The sequence below is a fragment of the Budorcas taxicolor genome, chromosome 5, assembly GCF_023091745.1.
Source record: "Budorcas taxicolor isolate Tak-1 chromosome 5, Takin1.1, whole genome shotgun sequence".
Taxonomy (NCBI): Eukaryota; Metazoa; Chordata; class Mammalia; order Artiodactyla; family Bovidae; genus Budorcas; species Budorcas taxicolor.
In genome coordinates, this window is record NC_068914.1 from 109,784,135 (window position 1) to 109,805,367 (window position 21,233).

At 35.9% G+C, this 21,233-nt stretch overlaps 1 protein-coding gene across 1 annotated transcript in view; it reads right to left on the reverse strand.

Annotated features, from left to right (window-relative positions):
• Positions 1-21,233, reverse strand: part of NUP37 (nucleoporin 37) — a 51,763-nt gene that overhangs the window by 30,147 nt on the left and 383 nt on the right. Inside the window, exons 2-5 of the mRNA XM_052640717.1 lie at positions 20,130-20,345; positions 9,719-9,843; positions 6,983-7,055; positions 4,626-4,720 (exon numbers count right to left, since the gene is read on the reverse strand). Coding sequence (XP_052496677.1) covers positions 4,626-4,720; positions 6,983-7,055; positions 9,719-9,843; positions 20,130-20,285 — 449 coding nt within the window. The 5' untranslated portion in view covers positions 20,286-20,345. The remainder of the gene's footprint in view (positions 1-4,625; positions 4,721-6,982; positions 7,056-9,718; positions 9,844-20,129; positions 20,346-21,233) is intronic.

Below are 21,233 nucleotides of genomic sequence, written 5' to 3' on the forward strand. Positions count from 1 at the left end.
CACTAATCTGTTTTGTCTATCCATCTGCTGCTTCTGGAGAATTTACCTAATGGAAACACAGAGTATTTTATCTCTGGCTACTTTCACTTAACATAGTGTTTTCAAGTTTCATCTATGATGTACCATGTATCTATATTCATTTTTGTTTACAGGTGAATAGTATTTCATTGTGTGGATATCTGTGCTTAGTCGCTCAGTCGTGTCCAACTCTTTGTGACCCCATGGACTGTAGCCTGCCAGGCTCCTCTGTCCATGGGGATTCTCCAGACAAGAATATCGGAGTGGGTTGCCATACTCTCCTCCATGGGATCTTCCCAACCCAGGGGATCGAACCCAGGTCTCTTGCGTTACAGGTGGATTCTTTACCATCTGTGCCACCAGGGAAGCCCATGTATGGATATACATTTATTTGTCCATTCATTTACTGATGGACATCTGGGTTGCCTCCATCTTTTAGCTATTGTGAATAGTGCTGCTAGGAACATTCCTTTGTAAGTTTTCATTTGAATGAACACCTATTTTTAATTCTCTTGGGTCTATACCAAGGATTGAAAATGCTGGGTTACATGTTTAACATTTTGAGGAACTGCCAAACTCTATTCCATGATGGCTACACCATTTTACATTCCTACCAGCAAAGTATGAGGGTTTCAGTTTCTTCACATTCTTGCCAACACTTGCTTTCTCCTTTGTGTTTACAGTTATCTTAGTGCTCAGTGGTAGTTTATTTTGATTTTCATTTCCCTAATAACATTCAGCATCTTTTCATGTGCTTGTCAGCAATTTATAGATCTTCTCAGGAGAATCATCTATTCATGTATTTTGCATATATTTTTTTCTAAATTGGGTTATCTCTTTATAATTGAATTAGAAGAGTTTCTTGTATATCTTGGATGACACTCTTATCAGATATATAATTTGCACATACATTTTCCCATTCAGTGGAATATGTTTTCACTCCCTTAACAGGGTCCTCTGGTATTCAAAAGTTATAAATTCTGATGAAGCCCAATTTATTTATTTTTAATAGATGTGTTTTTTTGTGTCATAATTAAGAAACCATTACCAAATCCAAGACCCTAAAGCTTTGTCCCTGTTTTCTTCTTCTAAGAGTTTTCTAGTTTTAGCTGGATATTATTGAGGATTTTGCATCTATATTTGTAAGAAATACTGGTGTGCAGTTTTCTTTTTTGTGAAGTCTTTGTCTGGTTTTGGTTATCAGGATAATGATGGCCTCACAGAATGAGTCAGAAAGTGTTTCCTCCTATTCTACTTTCTGGTGTTAATTCTGGTGTTAATTCTTCCTTAAATGTTTGGCAGAATTTACCAGTGAAGAATCTTGTCCTGAGCTTTCTTAGTTGAGAAATTTTTGATTATTGATTCAGTTTCTTTATTTTTTATAGGTCTATTCAGATTTTCTATTTTTTTTCTTGAGTTTTGGCAGTTTTGTGTTTCTAAGAATTTGTCCATGACACCTAGGTTATCTGATTTGTTGGCATATAACTATTCATAGTATTCTCTTATAATCCTTTTTATTTCTGTAAGGTTAGTAGTAATGTTCCCACTTTTTCTGATTTTTACCACTTGTAGTATTCTCCCTTTGTTTGTCTAGCTAAAGGTTTGCTAATTTTGTTATATCTTTTCAAAGAACCTCTTTTGATGTCACTGATTCTATTATTTTCCATTCCCTATTTTGTTAATCTTTGCTCTAATCTTTCTTATTTCCTTACTTCTGTTAGTTTTGGGTTTCTTCTTTTTAAGCTTTGTAAGGTTATCAATTTAGGTTATTTGAGTTCTTTTTAATGTTAGTGTTCACAGCTATAAATTTCCCTCTGAGCACTGCTTTTACTTCATCCTATAAATTCTGGATGCTATGTTTTCATTTTCACTCATCTCAAAGTGAAATCTAATCTCCTTTGTGATTTCCTTTTTTACTTATTGGCTGTTTAACAAGAGTGTGTTGTTTACTTTCCATGTACCTGTAGCTTTTCCTTCTGTTAAAGGCTTTTAGTTCATTACACTGTGATTAAAGAAGATACTTTGTGTGCTTAAAAAACTAACTTTGAAGACTAATAGATGGTTTATTTTAATGTGTTCCAGGTGCATTTGAGAAGAATGTACATTTGGCTGATGTTGGGAGTGTATAGATGTTTTATATAGGTCTGTTAGGTACAGCTGGTTTAAAATGTTAAAATCCTCTACTTCTTTATTGACCTAGTTATTCTATTTAGCATGTTCTTTAAAAGCATAGTATCATCGGCATACAATTCTAAATCCAAGAAGACACAGGTTTTGAATATGATCGCACAAGATCTCACTAAGGTACCTATATCACCAACATACACAGATCCAGACTCCAGTAGACATCACTTTAGTACAGTGATAGGAATGATTCCTGGGATATATTTGGCTATATCTTCTACCCAAATTGCAGAGCTGTCATTTGGCTGGTGTCTTTATTTGTAACTCGGTAACTGTATACTTTGAGTTAACGAAGACAGTTGTACTGAAACATTTTCTGATTGCAGTTTGTCCCCTCAGAACTCCTAATTTCTCTGTTACTTTGAGAGTGTATGTTACTACTCTTTCTTAAACTTCTTGATTTAGCTACATCTTCTGTTTCTTTTAAAGATCTTATCTGTATTGTTTAGCTTTTAGTCCAAGAGGTTTGACTTTGAAAGCCAATCAGAATTGTCCCTCTGGTTGGCAAATTAAGCTGATAAATACTAAAGTTAGCTCCCTAGCCACTGCTGCAATGATATTATCAACCTCAAGTATCTCAGACCTACAAAAATAGGCATGTATTTCTTGCTTACGGGTCTGGGGACGCTCTATTTCATAATGCCAGATGGGTCCATCTCTGCTTAATGTATTTCTCACTCTGGGGCCAGTAGCTATCCAGGACATGTTTATCTTATAGTAGAAGACAGAGGACAGCAGGTCAAGACAAACTAGGTAAAACGTTTAAAGTGTCTGCTTGAGTCACATCTGCTAACATTACACTGGCTTCAACAAGTCTCATGGCTAAGGTCAACAGAGCAAGCAAAGTCTCTGTCCACAGGAGCATGGACGGGAGAGTATTTACTGAACAGTAACACCATCAACCACAGGCTAGCAAAGTAAGACAATTAGGAGCAACATAATAAATTTTAAATTAAATTGATTTAAATTACAGGACTCATTTTGAAGTAAAGTCCTTTCTCCTATTTACAGTAATGATTTTTTAAAAAATAAAATGATAATAATAGAAGGCAGTAGACTTTTAAAAAATTCTTATCACTTGACAAAAAAAAAGGCAGCAACCCTCTGCTACTCCCCCAAATGTTAGGACAATTTTACTATTCTACAAAAATCCCAAAGTCGCCTACAAGAAATAAAAAATCACAGACCTCTGAATGTCATCTGAGGTCTCTGGGGGGTATTCACTATTCACAGGATAGTCCTTGGCCTGCGAAGACACTCATTTTCCCCCTCAAAGATTTCATTATTCCAAAAGATGTGATTAGGAAACTCCATGTGTTAGAGAACTAAAGTGTCATTATTTCTTTCTAGTGATTTAAGTTTTACATTAAAAAATGGTCCCACTAACTCTTCAGTCTCTATACAAACTCGGTTTTTTAACACTTGGGACTCTACTATCTTAATGTCATGTAAATCTTTTATGTCTCTAACATGAAAATCTTAACAGGCAGTACATAAAAAATAATGGCCTATGACTATAACTTTAAAAAGAGCTACTGAGAAGATTAAAATTTAAAAAGAAGTTAGTGGCTTTACTTCCAATGTGAAAGGACACATACTTAGTAGTTTTATATCTGTATAACTATTTATAAATACTAGCAATTTTGTCATAGCTTTATCAAACATTAAATCTATGCAAAATAGCAGAGGAGTAGTTTTTGTTTTCTTTGTGTGTGTGTGTGTGTGTGTGTGTGTGTGTGGTTCAGTTTGCTCACAGCACTGTTAAAGCAAACGAGGCAACTGGCATTCCTCTAATGACTGCTTTACTTCTGATTCCTTAGCTTATCTCTACCTCCTACACTTGGTCTTCATCTTGTTCTTTACTAGTTAAATGTTATAGCTACCTCATCTGTTCAATCTAGGTGGGGTTGAGGGGTGGGGGTGGTAAGGTGGAAGAATATAATATTGAAATGTACTATATTGAGTATCTACAGAAAAGCTTTAGAAAGAGACTTTTGACTTTGTCAAAACACTAAATTCCCCATGAGTCTTGCTTTAGCAAATGAGATTCTCAGTTCATTATTAAACATTAACTTACCAGATAGAATCTGTGAAATAACTTCACAGAATGGCAAATGCCTTTCATTATCCTACTGATTCTGTTCAATGTTTGACCTGATATATACTTAGATTTCATAAACGTGCAAACCTAAAATAAGAGGGAGAGAGGCACCCAAGAGCTAGTTAGGGAATTTTTCATTAACTGAGATGAGAATTCAACTTACTGGTTTTGAAACTCCTGTTGGTGCCATACTTACACTTTAAATAAAGTATGCTTCTTTTATAACATTTTGTGGAATATATGTAGAAATTTACATTTTCTAATGTAATTCTCATTAACGTAAGATGAAAATTCAAAACTTGTTGTAACGTAAGCAACATACCTGCATGTATGATCATCACTCACACTTGCAATTTCTTGGCCTTCTCTGGGATCAAATACCAAACCATTAATGAAATCTGAATGGCCCTCTAAAACCTGACATCAAGGGAAAAGTTAGTAAGAACACAATAATCTACAATATTCCGACCTAATATTTTTACTTCACTGCATGCTTCTCTTTTCTATAAATATTTCCTAAGTAATCTGCAATTTTTAAAGCATGACTTATACACCCACTTTTTTGGAAGGTTTATTTTGGAAAGAAGCTGATCATTCAACACACTGTTATTAGCTTGATCTTTCTTTTCTAGTATGCATTTCTTGTAAAAACACACTTTGTTTTTATTTTTTTAACTGTACCTGTCCTCAAATCACCTCATTTCTCACTTATTACATAAAACTTATACAAAAGTTAAAGCCAGGAGAACTTTCTAGGAGCCCTGAAATAAAAGTCCCCTTTTGATTTTCTATCTCATACCTGCTGCTCTGTACACTGGCTGCTACCTAATAAACATATAGCAGGGACTTCAACTTCTACTGTTTTTATTTATTTGTTCAATGTGACTGCCAGCACTTTAGACAGCTAGAATTATAAGTCCATTATAACAAGAACCCAGAAACCCTCTTTTGGCCACAGAAGGAGCAAATGGGAAGCTGTAAGTTGAGGACTATGCATGCAGGTTAAGGTCCAATTAGTCTAAATCTTTAAAACTGAAATCCTGAACAGGCCTGTCAGATAGCAGATATTTAAATAATTTAATGGATATTGTTTTTGCTTCCTACTTACTTTCTAGACACTTGAATTTGATCTCAGTTCTAAGATTAATAAAGTAATTCTATTTGGTACTACTTACTATTTGGAAATGAGGGAGGAAAAAAAAGGCTTTCATTCAAACATTCTGGTGTAAGTTTAACAAGTCCAGGTCCTTCTTCAGAGCTTATGTCACAGTTTTTATAAGCCACATCACATTAACTATTTAATGTCTTTTTTAACTGGCAATAATAGTTAATAACTATTGACTCTTGATGGGTCAAAATTCTATGTGTCACTGTACACTCAGATGTTCATTGATATGGCTTTAAATAAACTAATATATACAGTGCATTTATTATGGTAAAATTGTATATAGCCCATTGTATATAACTTAGAGCATAACTTTTACTGTTTTCTAAATGATTAGGTTTATAGTTTACCTTTGTTTTATAATATTATTCATAGGTTTTATTTACTAGAAAATCAGGAAGGCAATACTATTCTTATAAAAAAACATGACTCAATTTCAATCCAAACTGAGAGGTATTTAATGAATTTCTCCTCACTTTATTGAGAAATGTAACACTATGTAAGTTTAAGGTGTATAACATGATGATTAGTACACAATGATACATACATACATTGTGAAATGATTACCATAACAGGGTTAGTTAAATGACTACCATGATAGGGTTAGTTAATACTTCTATCACCTCACAAAACTATCATTTTTGTTTTGTGGTGAGAATACTTAAAATCTAGTCTTTTAGCAACTAGCAAGATATAATACAGTAGTGTTAACTATAATCATCATGACGTACAGAAGGACCCCCCCGCCGAACTTACTCCTCTTAAAACTGGAGGTCGGTACCCTTCCATCATCGTCTCCCCATTTCCTACACCCTCCAAGCCATTGACAACCACCATTCTATTTTCTGTTTCTATGAGTTCAGCTTTAAGAAGAGCTCCTCACATAAGTGCAATCATATAGTATTTGTCTTTCTCTGTCTGACTTATCTTACAGGGTTATTTATCATACCAATAGAAAACTCACATACAGGGCTTACTATGTAAAAAGCACTGGTCTAAGTGTTTTACATGAATTAGCTCAGCCAATGCTCATAATCCCATGAAGCAGATGCTATGATCATCCCATTTTACAGGTAAGGAAAGAGAACAAGAGATTGGGAATTTGACCAAACTCATACTGTAACTAAGGTGGCACAGCTGGGCTTCAAACCAGATGTTCTGGCCCCTGTGTCTGTGCCTTTAATCACTTTGTAGTCCTGCCTTGCACTGCGTTGTACTGAGCTTGTTCCCTTCAAGTTCACCACTATGTGTGTTCATGTCTATTATACCAAGTTTCTAATTCCCTCTCATTTCTGTGCTTACCTACTATTTTAATAAGTGATATTAGATTTATAATTCGCAGTCGTTACTATGATCCTAGTTCCTTACTATAGCCTAAAATAGAGTAAATGAGATTCTAAACTACATAGTTCAAAGACAACCATAAAGTCATTTTAAATTGGGATAAATTCAATAAAAAAGCAAAAAAAATAAATGTTTTGAAATAGATTTATAAATTAAACTTGTCAACATACCTTGTATTCATTTTTATCTTGAAGATCTGAAGTAAATAATCTAATTTTCATATCAGCAGCAGAAGTACAAAATCTGGAAGTAAGAAAACAAAAATAAGGCCATTTTTAGTCTAGGTAAGTGAAAGTTCTTCCCACCTTTAGCCACCAAAGCCATCTTCATAACTCATAATCATGCTTCTGTTTGGGCAGAAGGGGAATGCTACTGCTTCGTTGTAAAATCTGTTATACAACTATGGGTGAAAGTAGGGGACACAAATTTTTATTGGAAAACATACAAATATTAGTATATTGGATTTGTCTCTTTAATTATAAAAGCATAGAATTTTATTATAAATCACCACACGAATTTAACACTTAACTTTTTCTTAAAGGTTTAAAATGATGGGTTTAAAAAAGTATCTTCTTTTAGCCAGGTCAATATAAGGTATAAAAATAAAGTTATACATCTATCTTAGCCTTTGCCTCCTTCAGTTATCTATAAGCTTTCTTACTTTAAGATACATTAAATTCACTAAATTAGATGAAATATAATAATCTTTTTATACCTATAAATGCTGGTGTATTTATTACTAAAAGTTGGAGTATTATCATACTGACCCTATTATTTAAGGTTCTTGTTTAGATGTACATCAATGTATATTACAAAACAAACTAGTAATAACTATTTTTTAACTAGTTTGCCTTTAATCCTAAAATTCTTAGATTCTTAGCATGTCAGATTATGGTTGAGGAAGAAAGAACTTATATATCTGTATGTACGTGTATGCGCTCAGTCTCTCAGTCATGTCCGGCTCTTTGCGACCCCATGGATTATAGCCTGCAAGGCAGCTCTGTCTATGGGATTTTTCAGGCAAGAACACTGGCTGCTGCTGCGAAGTCACTTCAGTTGTGTCCGATTCTGTGCGACCCCATAGATGGCAGCCCACCGGGCTCCTCCGTCCCTGGGATTCTCCAGGCAAGAATACAGGAGTGGGTTGCCATTTCCTTCTCCAATGCATGCATGCATGCTAAGTCGCTTCAGTCGTGTCCATCTCTATGCGACCCTATGGACAGCAGCCCACCAGGCTCCTCTGTCCACAGGATTCTCTAGGCAAGAATACTGGAGTGGGTTGCCATTTCCACCAGAGCAGTTGCCATTTCCTCCTCCAGGAGATCTTCCCTCTAGGTATCAAACCCATGTCTCCTGCATTGGAAGGTGGATTCTTTACCACTGAGCCAGGTGGGAACCCTTTGTATGCCTGAATTAAAAAAATAGAGCTTATTTCCAATTGTCTTTAGGTAAATGAGTATCATATGGATCTAAATTTCTCAAGTTTTGACTGCATTAAAGCTAATATTTTTTTCTCACCTAAAACATTTACTTTATTTAATTTAAATAAAGCTTAATTTAAAACAAGTCTCCTAATCTAGAGATCCAGATATGTTGGTAAGTCTCTGGTACCATGCCTTTTCAATGATTTAATTAAGAGTCATTGGAAGAAATAGGTTAATTAGGCAAAACTAATTTCTGATAACAGAAATTGATCAATAGTTGCTTAGACAGAGGATGGGGTACAGGGATTAACCACAAGGAGCACGAAGAATCTTTTGGGGGTCACAGAAATGCTATGTATTACTAGCATCTAGGTTATAAAAGTACATGCATTTGTCAACACTGATCAAACTATTCCTTTAAGAGTTGAGTTCACTGTATATAAATTATCCCTTAATTAAAAAAAATTAGGTTAGCTCAGTAAGAGCTAAATTATGATTGTTAAATACTGTTTACTAAAAGAAGACATACATTTTAGAATTGACATTTATGGAAATAAGGTTAGTGTTTTGTAACAGACCTTAAATAACCTGACATATCATTGCCTTTGTGAAGAAGGCCTCAGCAAGTATGTTAATTTTTTTTCTCAAAAAGTAGTCATTCTTTTCAAATGTTTTCAACAAAACTGAAGCCCAAAGATTAGAACTACAGTTGGTGGCTCAGATGGTAAAGCATCTGCCTATAATGCAGGAGTGAAAGTGAAAGTGAAGTCACTCAGTCGTGTCTGACTCTTTGCGACCTTGTGGATTGTAGCCTACCAGGCTTCTCCATCCATGGGATTCTCCAGGCAAGAATACTGGAGTGGGTAACCATTTCCTTCTCCAGGGGATCTTCCTGACCCAGGGATCAAACCCGGGTCTCCCTCATTGTAGGCAGTCGCTTTAACCTCTGAGCCATCAGGGAAGCCCGGGTTCAATCCCTGGGTTGGGAAGATCTCCTGGAGAAGGAAATGGCAACCCACTCCAGGATTCTTGCCTGGAAAATCCTATGAATGGAGGAGCCTGGTAAGTTACAGTCCATGGGGTCGCAAAGAGTTGGACATGACTGAGCGACTTCACTTTTCTTTCCTTACTTTATGTATGGGGCAGTAAGGTTGATTAATGACTCAACCAAATTTAGTTATTTTAACAAAGTTGCACTTTCAATAAGTGGTAAATTCAGTGAAGAATTTATGATTCATAGGAATCTCACACAAACAGCTTCGTAGTCAGGCGCAAACACATGCTTCAAGGCATCTCTGCTATATTTGCATCTAAGTCACAAATTTAAACAATAAGCCTAAATTATGAAATAATAGCAAATATTAAAATACCTAATACCTGAAGTTGGGGAAATGGAGGAAAAATGTCCCCATGATCAGAGGCTTCAGATCACTTAACACAAAGGATATTAATAAATGCTGCATTTAATAATTTTCAACTTACTTGATTACTGGAGGCAATGAATCAAGTCTAGTCTCTGGGCTCCAAGCTATGCCATCAACTCTGACTCCATGGTGAAATGTTCGTAGTGTTTTATACTGAATTCCTTCAACGTCTGCTTCTTCCTCCTAAGCATACACAGTAAATGTTTAAATAAGTCATGAGAACAAACAATATAAAACTGTGTATTTTATTATAAGGAAGAATTTATCAGGGGGCCATGAATATTCTTTTGGGAAGTTCAAAAAGCAGATCAGATATTAGGCTATAATCCATAGGGTTGCAAAGAGTGAGACACGGCTGAGCAACTTCACTTTCACTTTCTTTCAACCAGTTTACTGAACAACAAAAATATTCAAAGCTGTCAGTTACAAAATAACTCTCTAAGATAACTAAAAACAATATACTTGTTATACTTTATCTCAAGAGACATTTTCTTCCTAATAGTAAATATATTTCACATCAAACACAACAAAAATACAATGCTCTAAGAATCAGAATGTTCTAGTAAATGAAGTAACATGCATGGATTATCAAATAACAATATCAAAAATATATACTGAATGCAGTTTTGATTATGTATAAGATACCTTGTACCGTATGATGCCTCAAAGTAATTATAAAGAGTATCAGTGATTTACATGGAAACAGTTGGACATAACTCAGCAACTAACACTTTCACTTTCATACATGTGTGGGATTGAACAACTGTTGTTCACCTATACCATTACTATGAGCAGTGGATGTGCAAATTAGTGATCAGTCTTTTAGATATTTGATTCTGGGTAAGATGTTTAATAAAGTCAGCTTATCTATTTGATTCAGTCCTACTAAAATGATTTCAGTTTATTCTCATGGGAAGACAAGAATGAATTTTGAAAAGTCAAGTCATCTTTGTCTGGCAATATGGACAATAACCTGAAAAGCTTTCTGACTACAAAAATAATGCAAAAATCCAAATCCAGAGAAGCAACTTAGCACAGAAGCAGAAAGCTATCTTAAGGACATCTGCCCATATCCAATAATTGGTAATGTTTGTTGGTAGGCGACAGAAGACAAAACTTAGTGCCTACACAAAGAAGGATGCAGATCAGGGACCTTTGAATAGATCCAGGACGTTTAAAGTGGAAGTAGGGAAAACAAAAACCCCAAATCAAAAGTGCCATGCAAAATATATACCCTGGCTGAAGGCCAAGAAAAAGAAAAAAGTAACTTGTGAGAAATCTCAACCACTGGCTGGCCCTAACATAAGTTTGGGGCTTGAATTCACATTAACTATGTGCCCCAGAAAATGAAAACTTATTTCAAAATGTCCATATGTTGTTAGTGGCCCTAAGCACTTGACGAATAAAGGCAAATTCGTTTTGGATGAACTTCCTCTACCCAGGTCTCAAAATTCTCACAGATATAGTTCAATCAAATATGATCTTACATGCATGCACTGCTACATATGAAAACAAAATACCACAAACACAAACAGAAGAATCAACTTGGAGACATTAAAAAATCAGATTAAAAAAAAGTATTTTTGAGGATGTAGACAAGAGAATCAAAAAGTATGACTAAGCAACATGAGATTACCCAAAATGACCAGACAGGTATTAAAGAACTAAATGAAAAAGTATAGATGAAAATACTATCACAAGAAAAAAATAAACAAGGCTCAGAGAAGCTGGAAGACAGATTTGAAAAACTTATTCAGAATGTAGTTAAGACAAAAAGCCTGGCTTGGAGAATTTTGAGCATTACTTTACTAGCGTGTGAGATGAGTGCAACTGTGCAGTAGTTTGAGCATTCTTTGGCATTGCCTTTCTTTGGGATTGGAATGAAAACTGACCTTTTCTAGTCCTGTGGCCATTGCTGAGTTTTCCAAATTTGCTGGCATATTGAATGCAGCACTTTCACAGCATCATCTTTCAGAATTGAAATAGCTCCACTGGAATTCCATTACCCCCACTAGCTTTGTTCGTAGTGATGCTTTCTAAGGCCCACTTGACTTGGTTTTAGAAAAGGCAGAGGAACCAGAGATCAAATTGCCAACATCTGCTGGATCATGGAGAAAGCAAGAGAGTTCCACAAAAACATCTATTTCTGCTTTATTGACTATGCCAAAGCCTTTGACTGTGTGGATCACAATAAACTGTGGAAAATTCTGAAAGAGATGGGAATACCAGACCACCTGACCTGCCTCTTGAGAAACCTACATGCATGTCAGGAAGCAACAGAACTGGACATGGAACAACAGGCTGGTTCCAAATAGGAAAAGGAGTACATCAAGGCTGTATATTGTCACCCTGCTTATTTAACTTCTATGCAGAGTACATCATGAGAAACGCTGGGCTGGAAGAAGCACAAGCTGGAATCAAGATTGCCGGGAGAAATATCAATAGCCTCAGATATGCAGATGACACCACCCTTATGGCAGCAAGTGAAGAGGAACTAAAAAGCCTCTTGATGAGAGTGAAATAGGAGAGTGAAAAAGTTGGCTTAAAGCTCAACATTCAGAAAACGAAAATCATGGCATCTGGTCCCATCACTTCATGGCAAATAGATGGGGAAACAGTGGAAACAGTGTCAGACTTTATTTTTGGGGCTCCAAAATCACTGCAGATGGTGATTGCAGCCATGAAATTAAAAGACGCTTACTCCTTGGAAGGAAAGTTATGACCAACCTAGATAGCATATTCAAAAGCAGAGACATTACTTTGCCAACAAAGTTCCATCTAGTCAAGTCTATGGTTTTTCCAGTGGTCATGTATGGATGCGAGAGTTGGACTGTGAAGAAAGCTGAGCGCCAAAGAATTGATGCTTTTGAACTGTGGTGTTCGAGAAGACTCTTGAGAGTCCCTTGGACTGCAAGGAAATCCCACCAGTCCATCCTAAAGGAGACCAGCCCTGGAAGGGCTGTTCTTTGGAAGGACTGATGATGAAGCTGAAACTCCAATACTTTGGCCACCTGATGCAAAGAGCCGACTCATTTGAAAAGATCCTGATGCTGGGAAAGATTGAGGACAGGAGGAGAAGGGGACGACCAAGGATGAGATGGCTGGATGGCATCACTGAGCATCACTGACTCAATGGACGTGAGTCTGAGTGAACTCCGGGAGTTGGTGATGGACAGGGAGGCCTGGCGTGCTGCAATTCATGGGGTTGCAAAGAGTCGGACATGACTGAGTGACTGAACTGAACTGAACTGAAGACAAAAAGAGATGTTAAGAGGGATTCAGTGAGCAGTTCCACCATATAGCTAATTTGGGTTGTAGGAGAAAGCAGTCAAGGGAATGGGGGAAGAGGCAAGATTTGAAGAGATAACAGCAAAGGATTCTTCATACTTGATTACAAGCACCAATCTGTATATTCAGAAAGAACAAGAAATCCCAGGCAGCTTAAAAAGAAATCTGCAGCTAGACACTATACAGTAAAACTTCAGAACACACAAACTCTCACATATGCGTGTGCATATATGTGAGAAGAGGGGAATGAGGGAGAAGGAGCAAGAGTGAGATAAGAGTCTTAGCAATAGCAATCAGAAAGAAAAGATAGGTATCCTATAAAAGAGTAATAATTAGAACAACCATCAGCTTCATAGCAGAAACACATGCAGGAAGTCAGTGAAATATCTTCAAAATGATACGAAAAACTGTTATAACTGTTGTTATAGCCACAACAAACTAGTGTGTCAAGAATGAAGCTGTTTTAAAGGTATTTTCATAAAAACCAAAACCAACGATTGGCATCAATAAAGCAGGGGCTGGCAAACTATGACCAAGGAGCCAAATCTGGCCTATGGTCTGCTTTGGTATGGCTCACAAGCTGAGAATCATTTTTATATTTTTAAGGAGTTGTTAAAAAACAAATAATAACTTGCAACAGACACCTTAAATGGCTGGTAAAGCTTAAAATATTTACTATTCCACAGAAGAAGTTTAAGCTTTTTCTTATAATAAAGAATATCTTTCAGGGAAAAAAATGACCCCAGAAAGCAGACCTGAGATGTAAGGAACAGTAAATGAAAAATCAAAGGCAAACATGTGGATTAAACAAATACTAGACACATAAAACAATGCTGAATTTGTGGGCTGAAAAGAAAAATGATAGAGAACTAAAATATAATAATAATATAAGTCTGCAGTGGGTGATAACAGTTCAAGTGTCAAAGGTTCTTGCTCTATTCATGAAGTAAAGATATGAATTTTAGCTTTGTCTAATTAAGAATACGTATTAAATACCTTTGGTAACCATTAAAAAAGAAATAACATGTAAACTTCCAAACTATCAAGGAGGAAAAAGATGAAAGGAGAAGGTAACAAAACACATGGAATATGCATACTACACTTTCAATAGCAAAATTTCCTAATGAGGAATAGATTAACTGTGGTATTTTCATATTATAAAATATCATACTACAATGAAGATATATGAACTTTGACAAGGGAGAATCTAATAGTTAATTTGGTGGTGGTGGTGCTCAGTTGTGTCTGACTCTTCACAACCCTATGGACTGTAGACCACCAGGATCCTCTGTCCATGGAATTTTTCAGGCAAGAATACAAGTGGGTTGCCATTTCCTACTCCAGGGGATCTTCCTGTCCCAAGGATCGAGCCCATGTCTCTTGTGTCTCCTGCGCTGGCAAGTGGATTCTTTACCACTGGGCCACTTGGGAAGCCCTTTAATAACAAAGAGAAAAATACAGAATGATTTCACTGATACAAAGTTTAAAACATGAAAAGCAATATATTGATTTGCAACACCAAGACATGGAAACTGAAGAAAAATGAAATTTCACACATGGTTACGTCCTGGGGCTGAGAAGAAAAGGGGGTAAGGAAAGAAAACCCGGGGGCTTCAAAAGAGTTGCTGTTCCCTTTCTGAAGCTAGGTAGTAAGTATACAGGGATCTACTATTATTATTCTTTATACTTTTTATCAGTAATATATATTTTAAAACGCACTGTATAAGCTTAGAATATTGTCATTTAAAAAATAAATCATCTTCTTGTTATTTAAATCAAAACCCTACACGGATCTAGAGACTAAAGCAAAAATTTTCATGACAAAGTTGCCCAAGGAATCTTCTGTGTTAAGTGACTACAGTTATCCTTTATAAAAGTTTTTTAGATTATAAAATAGGATCTGGAGGAAAATTCAGGTGAAACTTGATATTTAATTGAATATATTTGTCTACATAGATAGAAGTTATGTGAAGGATTGTTCTAAGAATTCCATTCATCCTGAATCTAAATCCAAAGATTTACAATGTGTACTTTAATTGAATCCTAGTGGATGTGTTGATTTTTCCAGGATAGCCTTTGGAATCCTAGCACAATCATTTCACAAACATTACACATACCTTTCTCTACATAATTCAGATACCCCTTGAAAATAACTTTACATTTCAGGTGAACTTAACAGAAAAAACATAAAAAGGGAAACAAATGTATTTATCAAGAAAAAAAAAAAACAGTCAAATTTTATTACTTCATAATTTGTCTGTATAATAACTATATAATGAACAGTTAGATATGCCAAGGCAGCAATCACTAAGGAACTTAAAAATAAGGTTAGGAGCCTAATCACAGCTGACTTTATAGATTGGGTTATAACTATTTTTCCACATTGACAAACTAATCTTTAAAAATGAACTTTTTACCATCAAAACACACTATTTTTGCTAATGTAACAACAGTATTGACAATTAGGTCCTATAGTTTGTTATTAAAGTACATATGGAGTTATTGGGTGGTCATGGGGATAAAGAAATCCCAGTGACTATATAGTCTGCATTTTATGCATCACCAGTGAAACCTTTTTTCCTGGCAGCAATGTCTACCACTGAGCCAACTAAAAGGCCAGGGTGTGTGCGTGTGGTATAGGCAGAGATGAATGCTATTTTGGGTTTTGCTTGAGGTGTAGGCAGTATTGTATAGGCAGGAAATTAAGACACTTTGGAAAACTTGCTATAATGCACATCATTATACAAGTCTCCAGCATATTTGAGGTTGGGGCAAAGCCAGGTTGATGAAAGGGCTATTCTAAGGGTTTGAAATTGGCTGCTCTTCCCACCACACCCATTTAAGGCCAAATACAGAATTTTAGTTGGATGAGACTGTAAAGTTTACCTAGTCTACTTCTTTCATCTAATGCTTAAATCTCTATTAGAACATTTGAAAAAAAGTTTACATAATCCTTCTCTGAACATTTCCAAGTGAGAGAGAACTAGCTACTTTCGTGGCGAATTTATTCAGTTTGGGGGTAGTTCTAACTATTACAACAGGTCTCTTTAACATTAAACCAAAATCTGTTTCCATGTAAATTCTATTCATTGCTCCAAATTCTGCTCTCTGGAACCATCACTGAGGTAGTTTAACTCAGTGACAACACATGTCTGGTCATTAACTGATCTCCACTAGGTGAACACACTCAAAGAGGCAGTTTCAGCCTTAGTCCTAAAGCACCATAAGTAACAACTCCACTCAAACAGAATTGATGACATAAAAGTTACCATTCTGAGTCTAATCCCTCTTTCACATGACAGTTTTAAACTTTTTAATGCCACTTTGAAATCTGTCTTCAAATGCATTATCTCCTTTGAATCATAATACACTGCTAAGAACTGAAGTAAACACTAGATATTACTGTCAATTTACAGCACAGGAATATAGAGCTGTGGTGCCAAATCTGGTGGCCATTAGCCCCATGGGGCTATTTAGCACTGGAAAAACGTGGCTGGTCCAAGATGCACACTTTATAAAGTGCAAAATCCACACAAGATTTCACAGACTTAGTATAAAAGGAATATATAAGGATCTCATTAATAATTTTTATGTTCGTTACACACAAAATATATTGGATATGCTGGGTAAAAATACATTATTAAAATTCATTTCACCTGCTTTTTACTTTTCATAATGTGGTTACTACGACATTGAAATTTATATTTGTGGCTTACATTCTATTTCTATTGGACAGCACTGAATTAAGCTCCTTTGGCAGCTTAATCCAATTTTGGATTGGATCTATTAAAACAATATTTGGATTCTGAGCAGAGTTTCTGGCATATAACAGGTGCTCAATAAAAATTTGCTAAATTAAGTCTGTCACCCAAAGCATTAGGTAGCCTTTTCAACTTCATGTTCTATATAAATTCAATGTGCTTGTCCTAGTCTTCTCATCCAAGTCCCAGCAGAGGTTGCAATTCATTATTTAAAAAAAAAAATTTTTATTAGAGTATAGTTGATTTACAACAGATTTACAATGTTGTATTAGTTTCAGGTGTATGCAATTTATTATTGACCACCCTTTAAACAGAATTAGAAACCTTCATGCTCCCTCTCCTCTTTACTTTTTTAGTGTTATCTTATTGCACTGCATTTCATTTAAACATCTCCTTGAGGGCAGGGTCCTTGCTTTTTTAAAATATGTATTGTTATTTCCCAGCACCTGATCTGCAATTAATGAGTATTTGACAAATATATGAAACCAACCAATAGTACTGTCACTTGGCTCAAATTTCCAACATAGTCAAAACAATATCATGAAATTCTGAAAAATGCTTTGTTGAAATTCAAATTTACTGTATCAGCAGTGTTTTCCTAATAGTCTTAGAGTGAGGATTGCCTTTCTGACAGAAATGTGAACTCTTTCAATTCAGTTTTTCCTAGTTTTTTCCTCAAGATAAGAAACTGAGTGCTACAGAACTTGAAAGTTCTAACATGAGAGACTAGGAACAATGTTCAACAGTGCTTAATTAAATAAGAAAATAATTTCAGAAGCAGCAATCTGAATCTCCGCTGGCAAATTACTGGAACTCATTCTCTAGAACTGTTTGAACTGGCTTCAACCTCTCTGAACAGCAGCACAGGAGGAAAAGAACAGGGACTTAAAAATCTGGTATAGAGTTTGTTTTCTCAGTCATTAGTCAGATAAATCCTTGCATTCCTTTAAAGTAGAATGGAAACTCCGTGAGGACAGAGACAGTTGTTTAACTGTATCCCCAATACCTGGCACAGAAGATAATTTGCGTTCACTGCTTGATAAATTAATAGAAATCTAATTCTTTCCTTAGGTTATTTGGGGTTAAGACCCACATTGCCAGCCTCACAGTCTAAGGGTCCACAGGGATAAATGCCTATGACTGCAAACAGTAACAGAGCAATACAAATGTTTTTGCTTTCTTTTTTTTCTTCTCATTTTGTCACTTTCCACCTTTTGCTCCCTTTTCTCTCTGCTACCCATCACTTCTTTGCCTTCTTTTTCCTCTCTTTCTTGACTTTCTCCCCCAGAATTTCTTCGGTGAACATAAAGCAAAGCTTATTTTTTCAGTACTTTTGAATACAATTAGCTATTAATTTCAAAAGCACTGAAACAAAATTCAATTTCATCTGTAGGGGGCTGCTTTTTTCTTTTGCAGATTAGTAGTGTGCATTAGAAAACTAGTTTCCCTTCAGTTTTTTTCAAGAGTGTGTTGTATTATTTCTCCAAACTATGTGACTTTTTATGATCCTAACCTGATGAGATCTTAACCTGGTCCAGCTGAGATCAGGCTGAAGGTCATATTCAGCATAAAAGCTAGAAACTCCTACCCCAACCCTAAGAGGCAATGTGGGATAATGTAAGAACCCCTGTGTTCTACTCAGACACCAACCAACGGAAGCTTTTAATTCATACTTTCTTTTTAGGATAAACATACATGCAGTCTAGTTGTGTATAACCTAATACATTTATGCCACTGTAAAATGTCAAATTGCATTTATGATGTTAAAATACTGTAAGATACTGAACTGCCTCCTCAGTAAAAGAGGAAATAATATTTACAATGTTTATAATATCACTTTGGTGATAAAGTTATTTAAAATCTTTGAAAATTTGTCACTGCCAAATTACCTCACTGATTAACCTTAATCTACTAAACAGTGATACATAGATAACACTCTGATAAACAAAGGATTAACCAGAGATTCCTGAGGGTTGACCTCTTATTGTTCAAATTCTCTCTGACACGTAGAACTAGCTTTCCTGTGAGAAAATGTGATGTGTGCCACACCATTAAATATGGGGCTGTGCTTGAGTGTGCCTGACCAAATCGATGAGTCATATGTATTAAATGTTTCAGACACTATGTAGGAACTCTACATGCTAACTTCTGACATTCAGTACAGTTAAGTACAGTTCACCCTTGAAAACCATGATTTTGAACTGTGTCGACTTATATACAGATTTTTTTCAAAACATATCTACTAGAGGACTATATGATTTGCTGTTGATTGAATCCATGGATGAGGAATCAGGGAACTATAGCTACACCTGGATGTTGACTGCATCCATTGTCCCTTACTTCCATGATGTCCAAGAGTCAAGTGTATTAATTGTTCTCATTTTTATAGCAGAGAGGTTAAGTACCTGCTCAAGGTCACCTAGCTATTAAGAGGTAAAGCCGGGCAGCAACAAAAACCCAGGCATTTTGGCTCCAGAGTTCACGGTCTTAATGACTATGCTGAATTGTCTGTTCAATGAGTAGATCTCATACTCTGTATACTCTAGATATATAAAAAGCATGAAAGCGACTAGGAAGGCTGATATCATTACAGCTATAAAATCTCCTGGAAGATCATTTTTAAGCTTTCAATACTACTAGTTTTTTTTTTTTCCTATGTCAAAGTGGAATACAGAAAAGCTGGATTTAGTAATTAACCAGATCTCATTTAAGTGGTATTTTTCCTGCACATAACAAGGTATAGTTAATCATAACCTTCAATTACTAGAATATTCCATTTCTAATCATAAAGCATAAGAGGAGCCTTATATATATATATAGTCTTGCCCCTGAATAATGGGGTTTAGGGCAATGACTCCACACAGTTGAAAATCCTGATTTAACTTGCAGTAAGTCTCCCTGGTGGCTCAGATAGTAAAAAATCTACCGACAATGCGAGAGATCCAGTTCGATCCCTGGGTCAGGAAGATCCTCTGGAGAAGGGAATGGCAACCTACTCCAGTATCCTTGCCTGGAGAATTCCATGGACAGAGGAAGAGCTTGGCAGGCTATAGTCCATGGTGTTGCAAAGTCTGACAGCACTGAGAGACTAATACTCTCATTTTAATTCCTCGGCATCTGCAGATTCAACTAACTGTAGATTCTATAGTATCCTAGTATTTACTACTGAAAAAAAAAAAAATCCATGTATAAGCGAACTATGCAGTTCAAATCTGTGTTGTTTAAGGGTCAACTGTATTCTTCCTTTTCAATACTTATTCAGTGTTTGCACAAATATTAGGCATATATTATTAGGAATGTCTTTCTCAGTAGTTCTTCATCTCATGCTTTCAAAGTTTAGTGAAAATTACCAAAGTTTGTGTAAGTTTTCTTTTCAGTGAAACATCTTCACTGTCACTCAGTGCAGTTTTGTACACTAACCTGAAATGTACAGGTGCCAATGAACACAAAATTATTGCCACCATATGCAATTAGGTTTCCTGAATCCCCACTCTCAAAGGGATTGAATTCTACCACGTGCACATAATCTTCACAATCCACAGTGTAGGCAGCATTTCTTGTGGCATCTTGCTTCATCTTGTGTGGCAAAACTTGTGCAGCTGCAAAAACAGCCTTCTATTGGACAAGGTCACAGAACTGTGGATTACAGCACAGAAACAGAAACCATCAAAGTGTTAGGATGTGATGACAGGCAGCTCAAAAAAAAATTATTCAACTACTTTTGTGAACGGTACTTGCAGAGAAAGTCACTACAAAATTCTGTCTAGATTATTTAAAAGGACAGGGAGTACTTAAAGATGGAATTACACTACTAGGAAATATACTCATAAAAAATTAATAATCATTAACATTATGGAGCTCTACCTGCAAGCGCCACCATTAAGTATTTTACTAACATTACCATGCCTAATACTTGCACAAACCTAAGAGGGAGGTACTATGGTCCCCTTTTTACAGATGAAGAAATCGAGACTTCAGATGGTTAACTTGCTTGCCAATCTCATAAGAGGAGCCAGAATGTGAGACTTTCTAAGTGTTGGACACCAGTACAAGAAAGAGAAACACAAAAGCCTGTTTTGAAAAAGCTCACAATCCAGGGTTATTTATGATTCAGTGTGAACAATACTATAAAATAAGCAGATACAAAATATACAATCTGGAGGAAGGAATGCCAAAATGGGATACAAAATAGTATTCATAAAACCAGGCACAAAAGTTCAGCTAACGTTTCATGGCCTGGTGTGCATTCTGAAAGTAGCATTCCCAGATGAGACTTATAGATTCTGAAAAGGTCACTTTTTTGTTTGTTTTTGTTTTTAATAGGACCATAGGAGTTGTCCTGAAAACAGCTGGGCTTGATAGCAAACACATCAAACATCTTGTGAGTATCTACTAAGAAATCATATGAGTTCCACCTCGGGAAGTCTATAACCTAGTAACCTTTAAGAGTGGGCATCTGGGACTAAACAGTTGTAAAAAGTGACCAACAGGTAAGGCAGCAGTGTGGAAAGTGCAAAAGATTCC